This window comes from Neodiprion virginianus, chromosome 3 (genome assembly GCF_021901495.1).
Source record: "Neodiprion virginianus isolate iyNeoVirg1 chromosome 3, iyNeoVirg1.1, whole genome shotgun sequence".
NCBI lineage: Eukaryota > Metazoa > Arthropoda > Insecta > Hymenoptera > Diprionidae > Neodiprion > Neodiprion virginianus.
This window is the reverse complement of record NC_060879.1, coordinates 40,236,819-40,260,569: the sequence shown is the minus strand read 5'-3', so window position 1 is coordinate 40,260,569 and position 23,751 is coordinate 40,236,819. Positions and strand designations below refer to the sequence as shown.

Sequence of the window (23,751 nt, the reverse complement as noted above, 5' to 3'; positions counted from 1 at the left end):
ATCGTTATTACATCTGATCTATTATTATTTATAATTTATGTATACACATTCTTCTCTCGGGTACCCATACTTTAATTAAATCACTGTTTTGCTATGAATTTTGGAAGAAATTGATTCTCATTATTAATTTCTTGTATCGCCGACAAGTCGGTAAGTACACGCAGGCTAAGTACTGGCTTGGGCTTACCGTTGCGAAGACTGTGTTAGTCGGAAGGTGAATGCAGCCAGCATCATGTCGAAATCGCTAACTCTGATGTTCTGCAATAAGTTCTCAACTCTACCGTTAGAACATCTCAGGGGACGCAAGCGCACGACGATTTTCGGTTGTCACACCAAGCCCATTGACGGCAACTGTCTGTATACTCTTCAGTGAGCGGTATTATTGTAATATACCTATATTTACATGCTACATACATAACTCCTGATATCCGAGTCTTCACCAGCGCTGTAGTGATACAACGGTGCAACAGCCTACTAGCTTCCGCCTACCTAGTGGTAACAAAGTAATTATATCTTAGAGATTTGTTAGGCTATGGACGGTTCAAACCTGTTGCGAGACAAGTGAAAATTAAAAACAAACCAATTGAACCGCATAGGTGTGTTCTGGAATATGACAGCAGTCGGTTTTCCGTTGATACATATCTATTACGTTATTGATAATATCTTCTGGACAACTATTCGTAGGTTTTATATATAACGAGATGCAATCACTAGTTGATAATAATAATTCATTGTCCTACAAGGATACTCCTCAATAATTTTCATTCAATCAACTGATAATTGTAACAATTGTAACCAAACAGTTCGTAATTGCAGATGTGATTTCTAAATTTTGTTACATTTAAATTTGTAAAAATTTCACACATGAAAAGATCCACAGATTAGGATATTCACTACTACTTCTCTGTATGCAGGTCGAAGACCAATCAAAGACGTTTGGCAAGTGTATTGTTGAGTGCTACGTCAACTTATGCTTTACCATCAGAATCAAAGAAACAACACGTACAAATGTTGCCACCACCAGGCAATAACATGGGTTTCGACATTGTACCAGCGTCCCCGTCTCCATCAGAATCTTCCGACGAAAGTCCAGTTCGAAGACCAATACCTCCAGGTTATTTCAACATCCAACAACTAACATCAATCATTTCAATTAACTCTATAAGATATTATAATAATGAAAATGTTTGTTTCATTTCTAGTTGCCTTGAGACCAGTTGCAAATGAAGCACTTGAATATGCCACCCTTGACGAGGTTGATCATTTCTGTTATTTCTTGGGACACCGTTTGAGGGCCTTGAATACACGAACATGTTTCCAGCTACAGATCAAAATGCTCCAACTTATCTATGATTCCGAATTCCATGAACTCTAAGATCGGATTCATCTTTGCATTGTCACTGACAATTCTCAAACATAGTCAGCTGATCACTTCTGCAGATCTGATGTAGGTCTCAAGCTGTAGTAATGTTCCAAATGAGCCAGAAGTACCTGTGTTACCGTTAAAGTTAGATTAATCGTTCAACATTTTATTTGTATGGCAGAGTTCGTAAATTGAATTCGACTGCATGTGTTTTATACCTCACCTCATAATCTTTATTCCTGCATTGGTTCATTCGTACCAGTCAAATATTCATTTAATCCAGTGTGCAACTCTTAATATATTACATACTTTCTTAGCTTAACCTGGAGAGGGTGTTAGCATTCCTCTAACAAAGTTTTCAACAACTTTATGTAACATCAGCTGCTTATTAGTCCTGTGTAGCGATGCAAAAATTTCATACATACAAAACAGCATACAGTATTTTTTAAGCAAATGTAACTTTTTTTATGTATACACACACAGCATCTACACCTCCACTATGACTGATTCCACTGATATTCCTTCATTCCTTGCTTTCGTAATTTGTATTCTTTGCAGACTTATGATGTGGTGACTAATGGTAAAGAGTGCAACATCGTCATAAACATGTATAAAATAAGTATAGATGTGGATATAAGTTTTTAAATATGTATTCTACTCAGGTACTAATGTTAATTAGACTATAGGCATGTAAATACAATGCGTTAAAGCTTACCAGAAAATAAATATAATTTTTCTATGAAAAAAACTTAACAGGTAATTTCCTGAGACTTAGCACCCGCGAGTATGACGTTGCCAAACTATATAATTATTATTAAAATGATTTATACTACCTCAGCAGTTGGAATTAATAATGTACTTATAAATTCGGCCCTGTTTACAGTTACTTTTTATCATTATCGTATGTTGAAGATCGTTCCTTAGCTGCAAGCACAAAAAAAAGTTTCATAACAGACAAGTTTTTCCTTGTTTCATCATTATTTTTTCTTGCTTATTTCGTTCTTGTTTTTGAAGTACCGCGTTCTGCCATCGATAGAAACTCCATGAAAAATGTTAATTGAAGTTTGGTACTTGATCAGCATTCACTTTAGTTGTCAAAAACATTACATAGATCTGAGTTTGAGGTCAAATTAATTCTTCTGAATTCACTCCGGAATGAGACAGGGCGTAATTGCAGGGTTAGCGTTCATTACACGCGAGTCGCAATAGATAGTCCGTTTCTACGTTACCATATGAAATACTTCTCTTTGTGACTATTGCGATTGAAGTGCACATGTATTTCATCGAGTACTTGTACGATAACAGTCAAGTTGGGGAAAAAAGTGATTAATATACCCGACTGTTAAATTGGTATGAGATGAAGATTGTATATTATCCGGAATAGAGGAACGGACGTCCTACGGATTATCTAGGACAGAATATAACGATACCCAAGGGCTAGCTGCAGAAATCAGGTCATACCGAGTTATCTAGCATATCCGGTATTTCGATATACCGGTTTGAAATGTATGGCAGTAGCGTAACAGTCAGTTAATGGAAAAATACTGCGCATTTGTATACCCGCTCCATTTTTCTTTATTGCAACTACGTCGTCCCAGAAAACAATTTCGCTAACCTTCCCTTGATCAACGCTGACTTCAAGGTCATAAGACGGTTCAAATTCAAACTTAAATCGGACGCATAACATTTATTCGTGAACCATTTATCATACATATACAAAATGTAGAGTTTCTTGGCATACAAGCGTACGTTCCACATTTACACAAGTTTTCAACGATTTAAAGAATCCCTGATTAATCCACCGCAGTGTAATGATTTACTTCTTTCTTTAGCTTTAACAATAAGTAAAAGCCACCTGGCCGTAATTGAGTTGAGAATGTTGTGATTATCAAAATTTCTGGAAATTCGATGCAATACTTCCACCATCAATACATGCAGAAAATTTTCCTTATACACAAATCAGCTGCTCCGCGTAATGTCAAACTACGCAGAACCTCGACTTGCTGGATACCTTGGGCCGGTCCTAGTAGCTTCGCACGGTGTCATTACGTTCAAATTTTCATTAATTAGACATCCGTTACCGTGAATGTGTCCAGAAATTACAATTTCCCGACATTGTCACCCAGGTCGACGTTCCTCGGCACTGCTACCGGGTCGACATTCGTCTGCAAAAAGCAGGTCTAGCTCGTCGTAGACTTAGTCGCGACCTCCCGAATTTCAATCGCTTATATCACGGAGACAAGTGTAGATACGAGGTTCGGCTTTTGCATGGAACTAGAGCAAAGCTTCGAGCTTACACTGGTACATTGGAAAAGATTCGATCGCATCCCCCCAGGTCAGCACCAGGGCGACCGTTGCTCAGGGTGTGGTCGATGTCAAGACGCACGCTTCGCGGAGAGTGATTTTTACAAGGGATCCTTTACCGCGACGGTTCAAAAATTTTGCGTAGTCGATAGAGCATACTTCGTAGTACCTGGTAGCAACAGGAGGTCTTCAGGAGTTCGATGGCGACAGTAAAACACCCGAGGAAATACCGTTCGGTCAGTGTCGCACGCGCGAACGTCGCGAAGTGCACCGCCTAAAACGCGCTCACGGTCTCTCTCCATGGTCCGCGCTATCCTATACTAGCAAACTGTTGCTCAGATTTTTTACGAGTATTATCCATCTCAACTACCAGTGTGATCATACGCGCAAACGCATTAAACAGTATAAACTTTACTTGTGTCTCTGACGGTCTTTCAGCTGTAGTTTTCCATTGTCAGTAAAGTGGTGTTTTGATCATTTCATCGCGACTACTAGATCGATCAGCTATGGGAGACAAATCAGCATCGTCGCCGGCAGTCGCAGCTAACCCTGCAGCTAACAGCCCAGCCGTTCAAGCCGTTCCTGCCAAAAGAGCAGCGGCTTCACCCAAGTCAAAGAAGCCCCGTGCAAAACCGGCGCACCCACGTACTTCCGAGATGGTGAACGCGGCTATCGCTAGCTTGAAGGAGCGCGGCGGATCGTCTCTCCAGGCAATCAAGAAGTACGTTGCTGTCACGTACAAAATCGACGCGGAGAAACAGGCTCCTTTCATCAAGAAGTACTTGAAGACTGCTGTTACTACGGGAGTATTGCTGCAGACTAAGGGTAAGGGAGCCTCGGGCTCTTTCAAGATCGCGAACGCGAAGACCGACGCTCCGAAAGCAAAGCCGAAGGTACAGCGCGCCGCTGCAAAGCCAGCTGCACCAAAAAAGGCAGCTGTTGCCAAAAGCCCAAAGAAGTTGACCGCCGCCAAAAAATTGGTAGCCGCAAAGAAGCCTGCAGCCGCTACGGAGAAACGCAAGGTTGTCAAGAGCCCGGCCGCAAAACCACCGAAAGTAAAGACTCCGTCGAAAGCAAAGAAAGCAGTCAAGGCACCTACCCGCAAACCGAAGGCTCCGAAGCCGAAGAAGGCTGCTCCAGCTCCAAAGGCGGCCAAACCGGCAGCCAAGAAGGCGGCTGCAGCACCGAAGAAGAAGTGAACAGCTACATTTCGTCACCAACACCAGCAATCGTCAGAAAAATAATTTAAACGGCCCTTCTCAGGGCCATCAATTTATATCTATGCAAATGAATTGACATCGTCGATGCCCTGAACCATATTCCAATAATCCCATTTAGGTATATCCCATGGAAAAAACGTCCATAAATTGTAATTTCCTTCGCAGCAGAGGTATTTGTACGACCATAGTGGACGCATAGAGCGTCGGCTTGAGTAAGAATTTGCATTAGGTTTTGCTGTTAGGTAATAGTATCTTGCACAGTTGCAGCTGTTTTCCTGGATATTATAATTATTTATTGTTTAGGTCTGAACCATTGTTGGAATTGTAGCGGAATCGTGTTCCGTATATCTGCCGGCGAATGGGAATCTTAAGTGAGGTGGGCTTCAGTTGCTTGGCAACATTTCAGTGTTCAGACCCTTGCTATTATTATACATGAGCCGAGTGCACAATGCACAATCCCGGAGTTCCTGAAAGACCCCGTAGGAAAAATATCAGCTGCTTGGTTATCGTCATTCAATTCTGACAGCTGCTGTAGCAAAGGTCAAAGGGGTATGTATGGTATGTATTTGGGTAAAATCCCGTTCAATGACGTCGGACGACATTGTTTTTCGGTATTTTGAAAAAATGAAGATCGATTTTCTCTCAACTGAACATTACTGGTATAACATTGTTTTTTTTTCATTCTCCCCTAAAAAACGAGAAATTGCGCGAATGTCACGGCTTTGTTAGAAGAGGTTAGAAGGTAGTATCGAAATTATCTTGACGAAATACAGTTTAATCTGACAATTATTTCGTTCATCTATAAGATGATGTTTAAGCCAGGGTATCCAGCGATATGAGAATTCAAAATTCCCGTATATTTGCTGTTATTTTTTTCAACCGTACAGCGTTTGTGCATTATTATGATGCGATCAACATTGAACACCGTGATATTCAACGGTGTAGAACCGATGAATTCGGGTGGAGTCAAAAATGTAGAAAAATCAGAAAATAAAAAGGTCATACATCGAATTTACAAACACATGAAAGTGTATTTCGTAGAATTTCAAAATGTATAAAGCTGAAGTACAAAAAAGTCAAAACGAAAGGTAAAGTATTCTATGTATATCTGGCTGTCTGATGATTGCTCCGATTTTCCGTGAGAAAAAAATGCAAGGTTTGGTATTTGGGGTTTTGCGTGTTGGAGCACGTTGACTCAATGATATAAAATATATTATAGGGGGTGCCCTGGTCGATTTCGACGTTGCCGTATGTATCTCCATCTATCAAAGTCCATGTACCTTAAAAGGACTCGACAGCCACATTCCATATGTATACACAATTCCGAATAAAGCGTTTCAAATGTTGATTTGATCTAGAAATACAGAAGTGGCACAGATTCTACAATATTGCAATAGTAAATTCGTAGAATTCATGCTGCCTCTTAATAGCGGCATGAAGTGAAAATGTATCGAAGTGATTTTGATCAAAATACGTATAGAATGGAGCATATTAAGCTCTCTTTCACCGTTTTCAATCAGGACTCTCATATTCGAAGATACGTGCACATGTCACGTTGAAATCGACCAGGAGCAAATCATATTATGAAGGAGGTTATGGGACGATATTGTGGTATCGATGTTATCTGTGATAGAAAATTAGGTTGATAGATGGGGAATGATAATCTGCAGTAACTCGTGACAGTATGAAACGATATTTGGCGAGAAATATTTGTGGCCCTGAAAAGGGCCGGTTGTAATGATTTGTCAAATGAAGAAAATCAAGCGCGTTCACCGCGAATACGACGAGCGAGCTGAATATCTTTGGGCATGATGGTTACGCGCTTAGCATGAATAGCGCACAAGTTGGTGTCTTCAAATAGTCCGACGAGATAAGCTTCGCTAGCCTCCTGAAGAGCCATAACGGCAGAGCTTTGGAATCGCAAGTCGGTTTTGAAATCCTGAGCAATCTCACGAACCAAACGTTGGAAGGGCAACTTGCGTATCAGAAGCTCGGTGCTCTTTTGATAACGCCGGATTTCACGAAGAGCAACGGTTCCTGGACGATAGCGATGAGGCTTCTTAACACCGCCGGTGGCCGGGGCACTCTTACGAGCTGCCTTGGTCGCCAATTGTTTGCGCGGCGCCTTGCCTCCAGTCGACTTACGAGCGGTCTGCTTAGTACGAGCCATATCAAACAGTTAGAATGCGAGAAGCAACTAAACTTATGCGTGTAATGGGCACGAGTGAGCCGATGGACGCGGCGCAACCGCATTTTAACAGCTAGCAGAGCATCGTGCAGCTGCGCGATTGGCCCGAGTGACGGTAGAGGGGAGAGCACTCTTCGAAGGTATATAACGATCCGACGAACGGCCCTCTGCACAGTTGCATCACGCTTCTTTGGAGGTGAGATTGAGAATCTATTTGTTCTGCACGTGGTTCGTTGTCTGTAATAAACATGACTGGTCGTGGTAAGGGAGGAAAGGGGTTGGGAAAAGGAGGAGCTAAGCGTCATAGGAAGGTGTTGCGTGACAACATCCAGGGAATTACCAAGCCCGCAATCCGTCGTTTGGCTCGTCGTGGCGGTGTCAAACGTATTTCTGGACTCATTTACGAAGAGACTCGTGGAGTTTTGAAAGTGTTTCTGGAAAACGTGATCCGTGATGCCGTCACTTACACAGAGCACGCCAAGAGGAAAACCGTAACCGCCATGGACGTTGTCTACGCCTTGAAACGTCAAGGACGTACTCTGTACGGCTTCGGAGGTTAATCACATCGCTGCCTGCTCCCAACTAACAAACCAAATCGGCCCTTTTCAGGGCCACGACAATGATCGTTGAGAACGATGAACACATACAAGCTACTCAATATCCCTACTGCCTTCGGTCCTGCAGCATATTTTTAAGAACCAGTCTCAAGAGTGCCCGAACTTCTAAACATGCGTCCGTCAGTATTACAATATTAGTTGGCGCATGTGTCACTTGGCAACAGTCGTACAATGTTCCTAATGAGAGCCATTCTGTACGAATAACTCGATTCACACCAAACATTTATAGTCAGTTGCGATGGTCCTCTTGATAAGTATTTGCTGAAAATTGCAGCCAAGCTGCCGTTCATCCCTTTCGGTCGTTATCATTCGATTCCAATTACTAACAATGTATCGGTCGCTACTGTACAATGTGAGAAATTATACTTTGGCTTTTGCGGCAGCTGTACAGTAGTAATGTTATCTCGATTGATCCTGCATCGTCCTGCGCATGCGTGAACGACAGGGATTCCATGATGTTTTTAGGACCAAGTATACATATTTACCTGTGACAGCTGCGTTTACACTACATATATCGTATCAACTGCTTTGGAGTTGCGTCAGCCTGCGGTTTAAGTTCAATAAACACTTCTGTTTAGAAATGAGTAGTAATATCTGATTTGTCGCATGCTACCGAACACCGATGGTCGTTGATAACTTCGCATCACAAATTGAGAGGGAAATATGTCGTTTTTTTCAGATGTTAAATTTACTGTGCGAAAATGTGCTATCGATTACGTCAGACTTTACAAAAGGCTGGCATCGCCGACTTTCTTTCAGACTGGAGGCGTGTTCGATAAGAAGATCCTGATACCCACAGCGATTTTTATTAGGAATGAAATCAATAATTATGCAACCATGTGCTTGAAACTGAATGCAGTGGCTCAGCGTGGGAACTTTATGCTATACATATTTGGGGCAGCCTCACACCTTTATTAACGCAGCGTAATATGGCTCATACGCGGGTGAAAAGTAGTTCTATTTTGGCGTACTGTGGTTGGCTGTGTAGCTTGTCATGGCAGACGATGACTGTCCGAATGAACAAGCCTCTCGCTTCCTACTGACAATGAGGCCTGCCTTACCCATATTTGAGGCTAACGCGTGATGCGGCTACTTCGATTGTATTGACGAGAAGCAGTTACTAGGCAACGCAAAGGGGAAGTTAGTTCAGTGTTGAGGAAAGAGTGTATAGTCTGAATTGTATGGATGCTGTGTGGTTTGTGAACGTTGAACACTCCGCGGAGTCAAATTATGTCGTACATAATTTATTTTATGGTACCGGAATGGTAAATAGCCAGACAGCTCCAAGTTATCAAGCGCTTGTTTCGTTTTTGCTTGAAGCTAAACGTTTTTTTCAGATATTAATTCTCAATATTAGAAGCAGCGATAAAAAAATAAATCAGATTTAGTTTTATAGATACATCAATTCCAAACCCTCATTGATTAACCCAGATATTTAATGAAAAATTAAATTATAAAATTGTTCTTTCATTAACTCGAACATTTATACATATTGGAAATCACATCCCCTTTCATCTTTCTGAGACCCATTATTGTTAAACTATTGAATTTTTTGATTCTGTTTTAAGATGACCGATAGGGTAATCCCGTTCCAAATTACATTTCATTTAAAGTATTTAATAGCGAAGGAACAAAAGGAATACAACCTCCGCAGTTTTAAAAGAAAATTTATGCAGCAAGAATTTTCCGACCAATGGCGTATTTAGTTAATTATAAATAAGGGTAATCGATTATTGTCGGTATTGATGACATTCGGGCTCTGTGCGAGAGTAATTTGGTGGCCCTGAAAAGGGCCGATTATAGTTTTCCTTATGCAACAGATGATTTATGCTTTCTTTTCGGTCTTCTTGGGCAAAAGTACGGCCTGAATATTAGGTAGGACTCCACCTTGGGCAATGGTTACTCCAGAGAGCAGTTTGTTCAATTCTTCGTCATTGCGAATGGCTAACTGAAGATGACGAGGGATAATTCTGGTCTTCTTGTTATCACGAGCAGCGTTTCCCGCCAATTCCAACACTTCAGCGGCCAAGTACTCCATAACGGCAGCGAGATAAACGGGTGCCCCAGCACCGACACGTTCGGCGTAATTGCCCTTACGCAAAAGTCGATGAATACGACCAACTGGAAACTGGAGTCCAGCTCGACTCGAACGAGACTTTGCCTTTCCCTTAACTTTACCTCCTTTGCCGCGACCAGACATGACGATATTGGTAGCGCTGACAGTCACGATCAATCTACGATGCGATTACGCCGACAGACGGAGTAAGAATGTTGTCATGTGCGCGGAGCAACGAATTTATACTCGCCGAGCTTCGCGCTGCGGCCGAACCGGAGTGTCGAGCGTTGCGTGCTCGCCTCTGATTCGTCCGGGCTTTGAGGCGCTCCACGGTATATATATGATGCAGAAGCGTGTCCGTTCACACAACGCCACCGACCAGCACAGGATCGTCATTTAAGGATTTTGCTACTATTTTGACGCACGATGCCACCGAAGACTAGCGGAAAAGCAGCCAAGAAGGCCGGTAAGGCCCAGAAGAATATTACGAAGGGAGATAAGAAGAAGAAGCGCAGGAGGAAGGAGAGTTACGCAATCTACATCTACAAAGTCTTGAAGCAGGTTCACCCAGACACTGGTATTTCCAGCAAGGCAATGAGCATCATGAACAGCTTTGTCAACGACATTTTTGAACGCATCGCTGCTGAATCTTCACGTCTTGCTCATTACAACAAACGATCTACCATCACGTCTCGGGAGATCCAAACTGCGGTGAGGCTTCTTCTGCCTGGTGAACTTGCCAAGCATGCTGTTTCTGAAGGAACCAAGGCTGTTACCAAATACACCAGCTCTAAGTGAGCGGGTTCTTCAACAACCATCGGCCCTTTTCAGGGCCACAAAACATTTCACCATGAAAGAACGATTCTATTCTAATCGAAGCATTGTACAATAAGTGAAATATACATATAAATACGGTTCCCTATTGTCGTACAGATTGCAGCAAAACAATGCATGTATCTTACTCATTTAACTTGAAAAAAAAACCAACATTACGACAAAGGACCCAAAAACTTGAAGGTATCAGCCGTTGTGGATATCGTCCTTTAGTAGTGTGGTTTGAAGTCACACAAAACATAAACGGAATATTGGTATCCAAAATCTAAAAAAAAAAATTTTTTAATGGTGAGGATATCGTGGGTGTGGATGATAATTTGATGCTTTTCGAAGTAATAATACTCCTTGTACATTAATTTATGAATAATGCTAGGTAGATTTATGTACTCAAATTTAATGTTTGAATATCACTTGCAATCGAATAACATTGACACAGTGATAACACCATTGCACTGATTCTCCATAACAATTTCTACAATAAACTTCAAGTAATCATTAACTAAAATATTAACAATAAATAGAAAAACTGAATAAGGTTGTTCAATTACAGGGTCTTACTCTAACGTAATCAAGAATTATTAAATTAGCAACTTCTAAAGCGATAGTTTTAAACATTGCACCGCAATGGCATCTCCTTTGTATCGATTTAATTGTCTCAATAAATGTAGTTTGGGCTGTGTACTATGAGTCGTGTGTAATTCATACAAGGTACAAATATTCAGCAACAACGCTTCCTGTAGTCCTTTAGTTGGGTTTCTGACTAGTGCACTTTCTAATAAATGTACAGCAGCTTGAAGTTGCCCATTGTAAAGTAAGCATACAGCCATATTATTTACTAGCATAATATTAGACGGTTCTAGGACTGAGGCTTTTTTAAAACAATTGTAGGCTTCTTGAAATGCGTTTTGAGCTACAGCCATCAGGCCTCTGTCTGTTAATTCCTTGGAGTTTGAGGGATTTTGAAAGCTTTCTCTGCCATCAGCGAACTGCTTCTCTGCTGCTGATACGTCGCCGAGTAAAAGTAGAACCCTACCAATTGCTGATTTTAGTATTTGCCTCTGCTCTGGATTCCAATCTGTGCCTTCACTCAAGCTCTCCAAAATATCAACGGCTAAAATGTAGTTCTTTAGAGTCAAAGCACAGTTGACAACGGAAATTAGTACTCTAGACTCTCTGCCGACCCATAATCTGATTGCGTCATCTCTTTCCGTCGGTGTGAATTTGAGGCGTCCTCCATCCTCCCCGAATCCCTTTTTCAAGTTTTTTATAATTTGTTTTACAGTAGATAAAACCTTATGCAGGTTGTCCAGAGCGACTCTCGGTTTGTTGCAATAGGCAGGTATCTCAGCTAGGAGCAGCCTGAAGGCAAAACAGGCCATGGATCCAGGTCTGGTTCCATAAAGTTCTGGATAAAATGTGAAAAACATATCAGGCTTATCTAAATTCCCAAAGGGCTTAGACTCGTTTTCAAGAACTTCGACGTGCTTCAATTTTGCCAAAAGTGCGAGCCTTGTAAACCACAATTGGAGAGAATGTGGAGTGTGTTTGCTGGGATGATTAATCTTCCCATATCCCTGTCCATAAATTGCTAGCAGTCTGCCAGTAAGATTAATCGCCGCTCGGTAACATCCTGTCTGAATCAAATTCCTCAGACCACGTTCATCCTGCGTTACATCAGAAGCTGTGAGAACGTTGCGATGAATGTTTTCTTCTTCTCCCAGAAAGTGAATCGCAGCCTCCTTAGTCGTATCGGTCAAATCTCCCTGCAACGTCAGTCCGGGCATCGTCAGATTTTCTCTATCAGGAAAATTACTTCCCGGCGTCGACGTTGCTATCGAGGCTAATACTTTTTTGGTTTGATCCGAGGGGATCCAAGCATCTCTATGAATGTCGCTGGCCGTGACATGGTCGGAGACTTGTTCCGCAGCATCTGACAAACTGTTTTCAAGGAAGCTGTTTGACGGGTCTGTCAAGAAGGAGTCAAATACTGGGCGAGGACTCGCAGATGCCGAAGGTTGTTCCAGCATGTCTTGTTTTTCCGGTGGGACAATTTCATCGAATATCGTGTGAGTCGTATTGCTGAAGTAACGCCCGAGCCCAGTATCACCAGATGGTTTTGAGTCGTCAGACAATCCTGCGATATTGTCGCTCAGTTGAAATAGCGAACTTTTATCGGCCATTGCTTGCCACGCTCAAACACAACGTCAATTCTTCAATAATTACTGACTTACAATACCGTGATCACACATTATTTTACTTTTGGTTAGTAGGCTTAAGCTTGAGCACTAGGTTAGTAGTTGAAAGTTAACCTTCACACGACTAGAATGATCACAATCAGCTGTCATTTGTGAGTTTACGAGCATGGCTAAATTACTTCAAGTAGTTTTCTAGAGGGTAGACTCTGCGACTAATTTTCAAATTGGATGCCGCAGGTTGGCGACATCGATTTTTCCTCATTATGTTGAAAGTGAATATATAAATATAGATAACTAAAAATAAAAATATCACAACTGTCGATACAACGGCCGTTAGGTCAAATCTGAAATTGTAAACGTTCATTAGCATAAATAAAACTTGACTTACCGATATGTCGATATTGTGTCGGATGCAAGATGGCGGACTTGCAGCAGAGCGCTGCTATTCGATATTCTGAAGTTCACGAACCTTCGGTCAAATCGTTGACTGCTCACTCACTGTCACTCACTCTATTCACTGCTGCCACTGAAATTTCATCAGCATAACCTGAAAGCGCGTAGCCTAAACCCACGTGCGAACTGGTTCCGAAGACATTGCGATATAAATAAATAAATAAATTTAAGAAAATGAGTGATTCTGAAAAGGAGGATGACCAGCCAGTAAATACAGAGCCTGTAGACAATGCGTGGGACCTCAAGGTTCCTGCATTCAAGCCGGAACACAACCCACACCGTTTACTAGAGGAAAGTTCGTTCGCAACGTTGTTTCCAAAGTACAGAGAAAAATATTTGAAACAGTGTTGGCCGCTGGTGCAGAAGTCGTTACAGGAACAGGGTATCAAGGCTGAATTAGATCTGATTGAAGGTAGCATGACAGTGAAGACGACACGAACAACTTGGGATCCCTACATAATTATCAAGGCCCGGGACATGATTAAACTGATGTCTAGGTCTGTGCCATACGAACAGGCAGTCAAAGTTCTACAGGACGACATCGGTGCTGATATTATTAAAATATCGTCCTTGGTCAGGAACAAGGAGAAGTTTGTCAAACGAAGACAGCGGCTAATCGGACCCAACGGCTGCACACTGAAGTCAATCGAGCTGTTAACTAAGTGCTATGTTTTGGTTCAAGGGCAAACCGTAGCTGCTCTTGGGCCCTACAAGGGACTACAGCAGGTGCGACGAATCTGCGAAGATACAATGAAGAACGTGCATCCGATTTACAATATCAAGGCGTTGATGATAAAGCGAGAACTGGCCAAGGATCCTAAGCTGAAAAACGAAAATTGGGAGAGATTTTTACCAAAGTTTAACAGCAAAAATGTTAGCAAAAGAAAACAGCCAAAGAATAAAAAGGCTAAGAAGGAATACACACCGTTTCCTCCGCCGCAGCAAGAAAGTAAAATCGATAAACAGTTGGCATCTGGAGAATTCTTCCTTAAAGAGGAACAGAAACAGGCTAAGAAACGTAAGGAACAGGAGACCAGGCATGAGGAGGCTGCCAAAAAGAGAGTCGAAAGAAGAGCTCAGGCCTTTGTTGCTCCTGAGGAAAATGTTGCAACGAAAAATGTTAGCAAGAAAGGAGATATCAACATCGAGGAGTTTAAGAGAAAAGTTAAAAAAGGTTTTAAAAAACGTAGCGCTGCTCCTTCCTAAACTGTGTATATACTTCTATCATACTAAACTTACAACTTGTGGTACGTTTATTTTTTATAAGATTAAGCCGGGTTGTATTAAAAAAATTTTGTAAATAAATTAACGTAAAGTTTTTGGAAAAAAATCCTTGTTTTTATTAAAAAAAATTTCTCCTATAATCGTTTAGCATACTTTTTTTTGTTCATTTTGTTTCATCTTAATTTACATTCATTTCATTATTATACAATACAAAGTGTGGAATACATGAAACACTAGCGTATGATTTTTTAGCCGGTAGAACTTTATAATTGAATGATAATCCCGACAATTTGATGAGTACGTAGGTTTAAAAAGTTTTTTTTTTTTTTGTTTTTGTTATACAAAGTTCATTTGAAGTACGCCAAATTTTTTTCATTATTGTCAATCTCTAAGTATCGTCGCTCGTTTTTTTTTTGTTTCTTTTTTTATTACTACTTCGACCATTTCTCTGTCATTGTGTCATTTTACTCGTACAGGTGTTATTCTTCATTTATAATCCATCCATATTCGTTATTCACAGAAATCAAGTGGCGGGTCTATTTAAATGGACTGGTTACATACACATTATCATTGACTGTTAACTTCCTATGTAACTGATTAATCAATTAATTTATGTCACATTTTATCTTACAGCCTAAAATTGCGGAAGTACGACGTTTTTATATCATTTATATTTAGATAATTAATAATAATAATATAACTATTATTTACAGTACGTATTTATGATATTCATTATACGTATAACTTAGTAAGTTTATTGTGTAGTCTGCAGTATATTCGCAGACGAAAACGACCAGATTTAACGAAAGCCTTCATTTTAATTACCGGGGACATCAGAAACGGATTAAAGATCGATACCGAATTGCCGTCTTACCTACTATAACGCAAGTATAATAGGCATTTTTCGGCGAATACAGTGGTATAAACAAGTGGTATAAATCGTCGTTGCTTCTGGTATGGGCGGAGCTTAACTCTGGTCAAGTATAACGTCACACTAAAACGCTCTGGTTCGTTTTGTTCGTAGTTAAAGGCGCGAAATATTGGGAAGAAGACTCAAGTGTAGAAAACGCGTTTGGTACCTTTTGGTACACTTAGGTTGCTATACCAGTGCTCGCCAAAAAGTGCCTAATATTGTATTATGTTATAATATGCTATATATAATAAATTTCTTATATCCTACGTGCTTGAACCAATCTCATCGTAAAATTTTTTGACATGATTGGTATCCCGACTGTATTTTCCATCAGTTTAATGACAATCTCATGCAGAAGTGATAGGTTCATGATGCAAAAGCTTACGTAAACTTATACCAGCACTGCTGTTAATACGTAACAGCAAGGAACAAGCTAGGAGTTATTACAAAAGAATACTTAGTTTGTATCGTTTCATATTGCTGTTGCTGATTCTCTTATCGACTAAATATCATAATTGTTTTATCATAATTACCTATACCCATTTGCACAACCAAGTCAAAATACAGTACATGGCCTGTACTAATTTAAACGAAGAGAAAAATTTCAATTTAAATAAACATTTGTGATCAATAAGTAAATTGTGATATTGACGGACAACAACATTTACAAATTTTGACTACTAGGCGTGGTTAAATTGAATAAAAATTTCAATTTACGTCCACCTTGTACTTGACAGATAAATTTTTTTTCCCTAAACGCAGACGATATTTAGATTTTTACAAAAACTTTTTTCAATCAACTATTCGAAATCAACCAACGCTAGATTTTGGCATACTTATCGTTGGTCTTACAACGGGTACAATTCAATTGCTCGTCGACTGTTTAGATTTGGAAAATCATGAGATACAAAATAATTGTTCACGAATCCTTAACAAGCATACATCACGATGCCTATCTGACGCAGATATTATCGTGACGCACTTCTGAACTCGCAATGTAATCACAGTTCAAAAATTATAATCTTATTATAATTAAGCAATCCATTATAATAGTTATATTAATAATATCATGAAATATATTTACATCTTTGATACTCCAATCGTTTCGAAGATTGTATTTTCTTTATACTTCCCTTTTCGCTATTACGTTCGTATTTTTCAATGTTTATCGGTAAATCGATTGTAATTTTCTGATTCTAAAAATACCCAATTCGTAACTTGACGGCAGTTATTTACTTTTTATTCAAGTTTTGTTCTTTCATCTTAAACTTCGTTTTGGCACTCTCAGCAACATCGATCATATTTCAAAATTAATAATAAAATTATTGAATGGGGGTATAAGTTTCTTCAGATCGAATACAACATAGTTTTTCTGTTACCCGTTTTCGTGAAAAACATTTTCTAAAAAATCGTCTCTCGTATTAAATGTATCAATGGCTAATACTTTAATCATTTTAAGCTGCTATTATATATACGCGTACATCCCTTACGCGCTGAGTCCAACAGTTTTCCCGATATTTTTTTGATATCATCATTTATTCACCTATAAGTGAGTCACAGATATTAGTAATTAACGGCCAAAGAACCGACGATACAACGTAAATATTAGACTAAAATTGAATAGCAAATATCGCGGCTTTAAACTAAATCACTTTTGATTTGGTATAATCAAAATTGAGATTGTATCTGGGCAAAATACTCTTATGCATTATCCATTAGTGATTCTAGCCTTAACACAGAAAGTTACACTAAAATCATTTGTCGTAACAATTACACAATACAGTCTGACCTCTCGATAGTACCTCTGTCAATAGTTCCGCTTCCCAAGTTTTATCCGCGAACTATTTCCTCCACTTCTCAGAAGATAAGCTGCAAGCTCCGATTTCGTATACCTACTTCTCGGTAGTTTAGTCAGTCGAATCTTTTTTTCATTCGTATTCCGAAGCAAAAGAGCGATCGGAACTATTGAGAGTTAGGTGCAAAAGTCTCGCCGGCGAGCGCGAAGGTGGATAGATATTGGGGGAACACCGATTCATAGAAAAACTCTTCCGATTTCATACCCGCCCGGAACTATCGAGAGGTCGGACCGTAGCTGAGTTCTTCAATAAACTCTAACCGTTATTTTTGGAATGTAAATAATTTTACTTTTCCCGTTATAATTTTTTTTGTATAAATAGTACATTGGGTGAAGATTTAAACAATTATTTTTCGTATATAGTCAAGATGAACTCTGTAGCTCATCAGCTTGAATAGAGAACTGGTTACATCTACATTCTCCTTATCACATTGAAATAATATTGTTGCTGCAAAAGAGATGTTTGCTAGACAATAAATTGATTTCTCTAAAAAGGCAGTTTACCTTGCGAATATAAAATGTCTATTCGCTTATAAAATATGATCAAATTGCTTAATATTTTTATTCATATTTATAAAAATTATTCGCTTCCTTCAAATGAAAGTTATTACACCTAATTTAGCTTGAGTATTTTAAGACACTCCATTTAAGAGTTGAAGTTTGGTTTAAAGAAGGAGAACTACTACGGCAGGTAACTTGTATTACATTCAACAGCAGTTTTCACCTCACTCCGTTTTTAGCAGTGAGACAATAAAATAATAACTGCAAGCCCTTCAGCGTGTTATAATAATTCTTTAGTGCCATATGTATTATACGGGAGTTGATAATTTCATTATCGGACGCACACATTATCATTTCGTCTTATACCTTAAAATAGTAAACTATAATGAATTAATTAGAGCTCCAGTCCAGGCTAATGATTGTGATTGTAGAGATGCCATCTTTGTGTCTCTGCACGCGAGTCGCACTTTTCTGCAGTTATACCTCGCTGCGCGTGATGCCTGGAATCTACGCAGACTGGTATTCGTGTGTGACGTATCAGGCCACCCTCCAAGTGACGCCATTTCTGATTCTCACTTCCGTCACATATTTGCATCAAGAGTGTTGTTCCTTTAGCGTATGTCGGTAACGTCAGGCAGAGATCATGGTGCTTTATTAAACCATCCTTCGTTAAGCCCCATTCCTAAAAGAGATGACCGTCATCATTCAACCGAGCAGAGAAAGGGGTATCAGATGGAATAACAACAAATTGTTAATCATTGGTTAATCGGAAGTTAGGTGAGTGGAAAAAAAAAATTACCTGATTGCCACCAGTGTCGTGACAGGGATAGAGACCCACGTTTCCGTCAAGGAGATGCCCCATACTGTCCATGCACGTCGATCCTTGTTTCAAAGAACCTCCTGGTCCGCCTTCACTGGTGGGTATTGTAAGCTCTGGATAAACGTTCTTGAGGTACCAACTGAACGGTTTGCAGTGAAGCTTGTGTTTTAGGTCCAACCGATCTTGAATGCTGTAATATTTAATTAGATGAATCCGGCTGCATTTTGCATTTAATTTTACAACGCCAGGTTTTTTAGATCAGGAAAAAAACTTTTCGTCATTTATGTGAAACATAATATGAGCATGGTTAAGCAATATGGCGTCGAAGATAACAATCAGCTGATCGTTTGCGTTGAATTAGACCGATATCCAGCTACGAAAACTCCGTGCTGGTTCTCGTACGTTTATTTTGTAATATTAACTTTATATGAAGTGAAAACTATAACAAGAAACAAAACTATTTTTATAATTAAATACGGGATGTCCACAGAGTGAAATATTCTCCACCGCTAGATGGCTTTCGTCTTCAGATTTCTCGTACTTATTATTAGCTTCTCGGCTTTTTTAGGAACTGCCGGATAAATTGACTTTCCGATTTTACCAGTATAGGCGACTGACTCGGAATAGGAGTATCGAAAAAATTTGTACCACAACAACTCACTTTCCGTAGGGTATATTCCTCGCTAGTGGAACGGCGTTGTAATAGTATTGTTTGTAATCGTCCATCCATACTTCAGCTGCGCGACGGGTGTTCCTTGCGAATACGTTCCCGCTTCCTCCAGGGAAGGAGTACGGATGTCGTTTCCGGAATACGTGGCCAACTCTTGAACACGGTATGATTTCCAAGCTGCCACCGCACTGCCACACGCGGAACGATATTTCTGAAGCAAGAGACGCAAACGGTGATCGAGTAAAGAATCAAATTGTTCACCTTACGTAAAATGGATAAACTTTTATGCATTTGTACGTCCATGCATGGAAAAAAGGGATTGCACAGGATATAATGTACAAGGCAGACGACTGCACCAACTCACCAAGATTTTCTCCGCCCCATACGTCCATTTGGGTGTCGTATTTTCCCAGAGTTTCAAAGTACGCTTTGTTGATGACAAATAGTCCTCCGGCGATCATCGGCGTCCGGATAGACGAGGTCGGATCCTTCTGCCTCGCTTGACGCTCCACTTGACTCAAGTATTCCCACTTGAATACCAGACTCCAATCGAATCCACCTCTCAGATCGGCCGATGCCCCTATCAATTTCAACAACATCACCTTCGGCCATTCGATATTCAAAATTATACCGAGTCACAGATTTGTCAGGTATCCGGTAGGAAACATCCCCTGAGCTCAAATTTTAATATTTTTAGAGGTCAATAATGGGCGGAAAAACCTTGATTGACCAATTATGTTTTAAACTATCGATTATACGCGAAGCAAAAAGTCATCATCATTACCATTAATGTCACGCAATTATTCTACACTTATAGGCATTGTGCTATAAGGCAAAGTATCGCGCTTACCGATATACTGGAAGGTATCCATACTGATGACGTCGATGACGGGGCAAACGACCCTCGTCGGGTCTTCGGCGACCCTTTCGAGGAGGGGTTCGAGCCAATCAGCATTGCACTCGCAATGAGAGTCGAGGAAAGTGAGAACGCTGGCTGTCGCAGCATCCGCCCCTCTGACTCGCGACCTCATAAGACCCTCTCGCTTCTCGTTTCTGATAACCCGCACTTTGTGGATCCTTGACAATTCCTCACCGTCCTCAGCTGAAGAGTATACGTTACACCAAGGTCATTTCTGGTTAGAATTGATTTTACGAATCTTAGGATTAACAACAGAAATAACGAGAAGGCATAATCAAAACGTCGAATTACTTTTTTTTTTGTTAATGTCTTGACGAAAATTATTCATTTCACAACGATGCTGTATCTTTTCACGGATCAGTCTCTTGACGAGCAAATGTGACATTGTTAAGAATTCACGATACTGCTAATATTCCGTTATACTCGCCGGCCTCGCTCAATGTTAAAACAATATCGGAAAAACCAAAATGTATAATTTAGGAGATCCTCTTGGATTCTATAAATCCATCATACTTACGATGGTCACTAAAGTCGTCGACCAAAATGATCTCCTTGATCAGATGCTCGGGGCTTCTGTTGAGCACACTGAAACGATGAAAAAAATAAATATCGATTCTGATTATGGAGCGGGCTGACATACCTATATTCGAAGAGAGGGTATCAAAATCTCTTGTTCGAGTAGCTATAGGTATATGTATATGTATGTGTATAAAAGATAGCATGCCAGTGGGAGAAAGAATTCGTGGGACGATGGGTAAAAATTGCAAGAATTAATATTATATTCGAGAAGCTCGCGGCGCGGGAAAGAAAAATGTCTTAATTAATTCGCCAGGTTATGAAAAATCTCTGATTTATGCCGGCTTTGTGGCCGTTCAGCGATCATCGGCTCTCCGAGTCTGGTTTATATATCTGCAGAATCCGAAGGGTGCGAACGAAAGGTGGCGGGTACGGGGTGCGGTGAGAGGTGCGGAAAACGCGGCGGGTGCTAACAGGAAACGAGAGGAACGAGAAGCGAAGGAATGGTGATTAGAAAATTCCATCGGTAAGGCGTTTCACGGACGACAGTCGCCGCCCGCCAGATTTCAAACTTTTCTACAAACTGGTTCTGAACCTATATTCGCCGATTGCACATCTGCCATGACTGACGTTGCGCCTTTGAGTTTAACCCGCGATTAAAGTTTTGCACCCGTTGTTGCGGCGCCGTTCTTGCAGTTGACACACTTTATATTTAAACACAACTCACCTGACTACCGTTCTGAGAAGGGTAGAACGCGCCTCGTTGTGAAACGTTATAATCACCGAGGTTGGCGGCAGGTCTCGTTTCCATTGTTTCATTCGACACCTGCAACAGAGGACAATAATGTGATTACAAACGTGGGTGGGTGGGTGTATACGCATAATCGGATGACATCGCGTCAAAGCAGCCCAAGCTTACCGAATTACCTTGTTTCCATCCTTAAACCACCTGCTCACAGTCTTCCCGTTTCAAGCGACATGTTAGGTACGCAGCTTCAGGCTTACTTTTGCGCACCGCGATTCTGATCTAATTTTTTTTTGACAATTCCATACCAAATTTTCGCGGTTTGATTTTCTTGAATAACACGACAGAATAATTATAGCATTGCAGCTAACAATAAGACTGATCCGTATACGTTAATTTGCATGGTGGGCAGAAACGCCTCGGCTCTCCTTATCGAGTTTGTTGATTCTAATCATGGGAGAACCGGAATTTGGGTAAATACCCTAATTCGACACGGCAAGGCACGTAGCTCAGCTCGAAGGATTAGCTTCATTATGGAGTAGAATGCCACCCACGGTTACATCTTACCTTTCGGACGTTACGTGAGGTAACGAATTTCGTGAAAAAAATCCGACGTAGAAGGAGGAAAGAAAATATCCTGGTCTTTGTATAGTTGCGTGATATATGAAAATGAATAAAGCGTTAATTTAAGGAAGATTCAAAACGCTCTTGTGTAATTTCTGAGGCGTCCTAATTCTCCAAATCAAGATTATTAGATAACTGGCCGTTTGGCTAATTGGATATATCGATCCTGCGGATATCTAGGCAATATTTTTAATCACCTCAATTTGCGGCCGTCGCCGCCACCGGCGCTTTGCATACCTTTCGATAATCTTAAGATATTGTCGGTTACACTGCCATTAACGCGTTGTCGGGCTTTTATATACGGTATAAGCGAGGTGGGGTGATAATTTCACCCTTAAGGAAGGAAGTTTCGGCCAAATAAATGCGAAGACATAAATATCGTTTTATCACGAGAGATAAGAGAAAAAGAAGCCGAGGTTGAACGCGAGGGTAAGAAAGATACCAAGGGATGAAAAAAATTGGACGTTAGTTGAGTGGCTGAGATGGCTGCAATGATACATCTCTGCAACCGTGACCCCCTTCGGCCCATGCCTCACCGGCAAATCCGAAGCTTCCGGTTGTCTCGTTAGAAGATCCGGCAGCTCCGACGTTTCCTTGTTGCATTATAAATCTCGAAAGCGTTTCAAATTTCGCGAGCTCATCCCGGGCATAAATTCGGGGCCTCGGAATCCTTGCTTTCCGCGATGATAAACCGCTGAGCGTTCATCAAATTTCTTATCTCAATGCACACCGCGGTTTTACCGTCGCACGCCAATTCAAACCAACAATTTCTTCGTCGATCCCTGCTTTCCTCGAATCCTCGACGCGTCTACCACGAATTTTCTGTAATACTCTCTGTGCAGCGCCTGCACACAGGCAATCGATGCTACATAAGTGAAGCTTCGGTCGACTGTCTGCAGGCGTTGCGCGGAGAGTTTCAAGGAAAACTCTTTAAAACAACCGTTCCGAAAAGTTTCTTCGGGGTTTCTAGATATCCAAGAGAAACACGGTAATTTAATCGCGGTCAAAGAGGCGGTTTAGCCCGGTTAGATTGACCGTATCGACTTCCGTATACGGAGGATCAAAGTAGCTTCGAATCAACGAAGATTGCCCAACCTTTCCATAGCATCTCCTAATTCTATTAGCTCAAGGGTCTCGTCGAAGATCCCGCAGGATGCACACAAAAGTTTTCAACGTTCCGTTTCCTGCAGTCAATCTCGTTAATTCGAGTCTTGCAGTACGGTTTGATAGATATTTTGCTTCTCGTAATTTCTTTCACACAAAAATCTTTCCGAAATCATTTCCCCGTATTTGATCCGATTTATTATCTCGTTCAGCTCAACACAGATCCAAGACGTGCACAGTCAGGAGTGCCTGCGATATATATATATATCTCTCTCTTTCGACAATATACTTGTGATATTTATGGGGTGAATCCCATGCGGAAAACCCTGGAGTTGGGTCATAAGCTTCGTAGACGTTGGAACGATCCTCATGCGTCAAAGCGAAGAAGCGCGTGCCTCTTGCTCCGTTCATTCCCTTTCTCAGTCTCCTTTTTTCTTCGTGCCATGTATATCCCCTTTTTTCTCTTTCCGCTCGTACTCCACCGTTCTGGAAACGTGGCCGGAATCAAACGGCTCGCTTTGCAGGACTCGAGGCTTATCGGCTCCTAATAGAGCAGCGGTCTTATTTGATCGGTTGCGTCTCTGGCTTCCTCGTTGACAGAGCGGAATTCCGGAGAGAATCGATGACGGT

General features: G+C 40.9%; 8 protein-coding genes and 1 long non-coding RNA gene across 11 annotated transcripts in view; 5 read left to right on the top strand and 4 right to left on the bottom strand.

Moving 5' to 3' along the window:
• Positions 1-519: 519 nt before the first annotated feature.
• Positions 520-2,091, top strand: LOC124300625 (uncharacterized). The gene is made up of 3 exons (XR_006907253.1): positions 520-680; positions 915-1,114; positions 1,203-2,091. It is a non-coding gene; the product is annotated as an uncharacterized LOC124300625 (long non-coding RNA).
• Positions 2,092-4,029: 1,938 nt separating this feature from the next.
• LOC124299458 (late histone H1-like) lies at positions 4,030-6,343 on the top strand. The gene has a single exon (XM_046752633.1). The coding sequence runs from the start codon at positions 4,174-4,176 to the stop codon at positions 4,864-4,866; it is 693 nt and encodes a 230-aa protein (XP_046608589.1). The 5' UTR covers positions 4,030-4,173; the 3' UTR covers positions 4,867-6,343.
• LOC124299459 (histone H3) lies at positions 5,773-7,096 on the bottom strand. Its single transcript, XM_046752634.1, has one exon. The coding sequence runs from the start codon at positions 7,055-7,057 to the stop codon at positions 6,647-6,649; it is 411 nt and encodes a 136-aa protein (XP_046608590.1). The 5' UTR covers positions 7,058-7,096; the 3' UTR covers positions 5,773-6,646.
• A 166-nt stretch (positions 7,097-7,262) lies between these two features.
• LOC124299462 (histone H4) lies at positions 7,263-8,178 on the top strand. Its single transcript, XM_046752637.1, has one exon. It carries the CDS (start codon positions 7,324-7,326, stop codon positions 7,633-7,635), a length of 312 nt encoding a protein of 103 aa, XP_046608593.1. The 5' UTR covers positions 7,263-7,323; the 3' UTR covers positions 7,636-8,178.
• Positions 8,179-9,176: 998 nt separating this feature from the next.
• On the bottom strand, positions 9,177-9,946 carry LOC124299460 (histone H2A). Its single transcript, XM_046752635.1, has one exon. The coding sequence runs from the start codon at positions 9,890-9,892 to the stop codon at positions 9,518-9,520; it is 375 nt and encodes a 124-aa protein (XP_046608591.1). The 5' UTR covers positions 9,893-9,946; the 3' UTR covers positions 9,177-9,517.
• A 132-nt stretch (positions 9,947-10,078) lies between these two features.
• Positions 10,079-11,263, top strand: LOC124299461 (histone H2B). The gene has a single exon (XM_046752636.1). The coding sequence runs from the start codon at positions 10,175-10,177 to the stop codon at positions 10,544-10,546; it is 372 nt and encodes a 123-aa protein (XP_046608592.1). The 5' UTR covers positions 10,079-10,174; the 3' UTR covers positions 10,547-11,263.
• LOC124299456 (trafficking protein particle complex subunit 12) lies at positions 11,176-12,965 on the bottom strand. Its single transcript, XM_046752630.1, has one exon. It carries the CDS (start codon positions 12,760-12,762, stop codon positions 11,176-11,178), a length of 1,587 nt encoding a protein of 528 aa, XP_046608586.1. The 5' UTR covers positions 12,763-12,965.
• A 312-nt stretch (positions 12,966-13,277) lies between these two features.
• On the top strand, positions 13,278-14,522 carry LOC124299457 (KRR1 small subunit processome component homolog). The gene has a single exon (XM_046752631.1). The coding sequence runs from the start codon at positions 13,405-13,407 to the stop codon at positions 14,434-14,436; it is 1,032 nt and encodes a 343-aa protein (XP_046608587.1). The 5' UTR covers positions 13,278-13,404; the 3' UTR covers positions 14,437-14,522.
• A 183-nt stretch (positions 14,523-14,705) lies between these two features.
• Positions 14,706-23,751, bottom strand: part of LOC124299455 (polypeptide N-acetylgalactosaminyltransferase 2) — a 158,590-nt gene continuing 149,544 nt past the window's right edge. For all 3 annotated transcript variants that reach the window (XM_046752627.1, XM_046752628.1, XM_046752629.1), the window contains 7 exons: positions 21,376-21,474; positions 20,650-20,717; positions 20,064-20,315; positions 19,578-19,793; positions 19,205-19,424; positions 18,523-18,733; positions 14,706-18,405 (listed from right to left, as the gene is read on the bottom strand). In XM_046752627.1, the coding sequence (XP_046608583.1) occupies positions 18,136-18,405; positions 18,523-18,733; positions 19,205-19,424; positions 19,578-19,793; positions 20,064-20,315; positions 20,650-20,717; positions 21,376-21,474 (1,336 nt within the window). In that variant the 3' untranslated portion in view covers positions 14,706-18,135. The remainder of the gene's footprint in view (positions 18,406-18,522; positions 18,734-19,204; positions 19,425-19,577; positions 19,794-20,063; positions 20,316-20,649; positions 20,718-21,375; positions 21,475-23,751) is intronic.

Excerpts from the sequence above, each read along its gene's own strand:
- LOC124299462 (XM_046752637.1), top strand. The coding sequence starts at position 7,324 with ATGACTGGTCGTGGTAAGGGAGGAAAGGGGTTGGGAAAAGGAGGAGCT.
- LOC124299458 (XM_046752633.1), top strand. The coding sequence starts at position 4,174 with ATGGGAGACAAATCAGCATCGTCGCCGGCAGTCGCAGCTAACCCTGCA.
- LOC124299459 (XM_046752634.1), bottom strand. The coding sequence starts at position 7,057 with ATGGCTCGTACTAAGCAGACCGCTCGTAAGTCGACTGGAGGCAAGGCG.
- LOC124299461 (XM_046752636.1), top strand. The coding sequence starts at position 10,175 with ATGCCACCGAAGACTAGCGGAAAAGCAGCCAAGAAGGCCGGTAAGGCC.
- LOC124299457 (XM_046752631.1), top strand. The coding sequence starts at position 13,405 with ATGAGTGATTCTGAAAAGGAGGATGACCAGCCAGTAAATACAGAGCCT.
- LOC124299460 (XM_046752635.1), bottom strand. The coding sequence starts at position 9,892 with ATGTCTGGTCGCGGCAAAGGAGGTAAAGTTAAGGGAAAGGCAAAGTCT.
- LOC124299456 (XM_046752630.1), bottom strand. The coding sequence starts at position 12,762 with ATGGCCGATAAAAGTTCGCTATTTCAACTGAGCGACAATATCGCAGGA.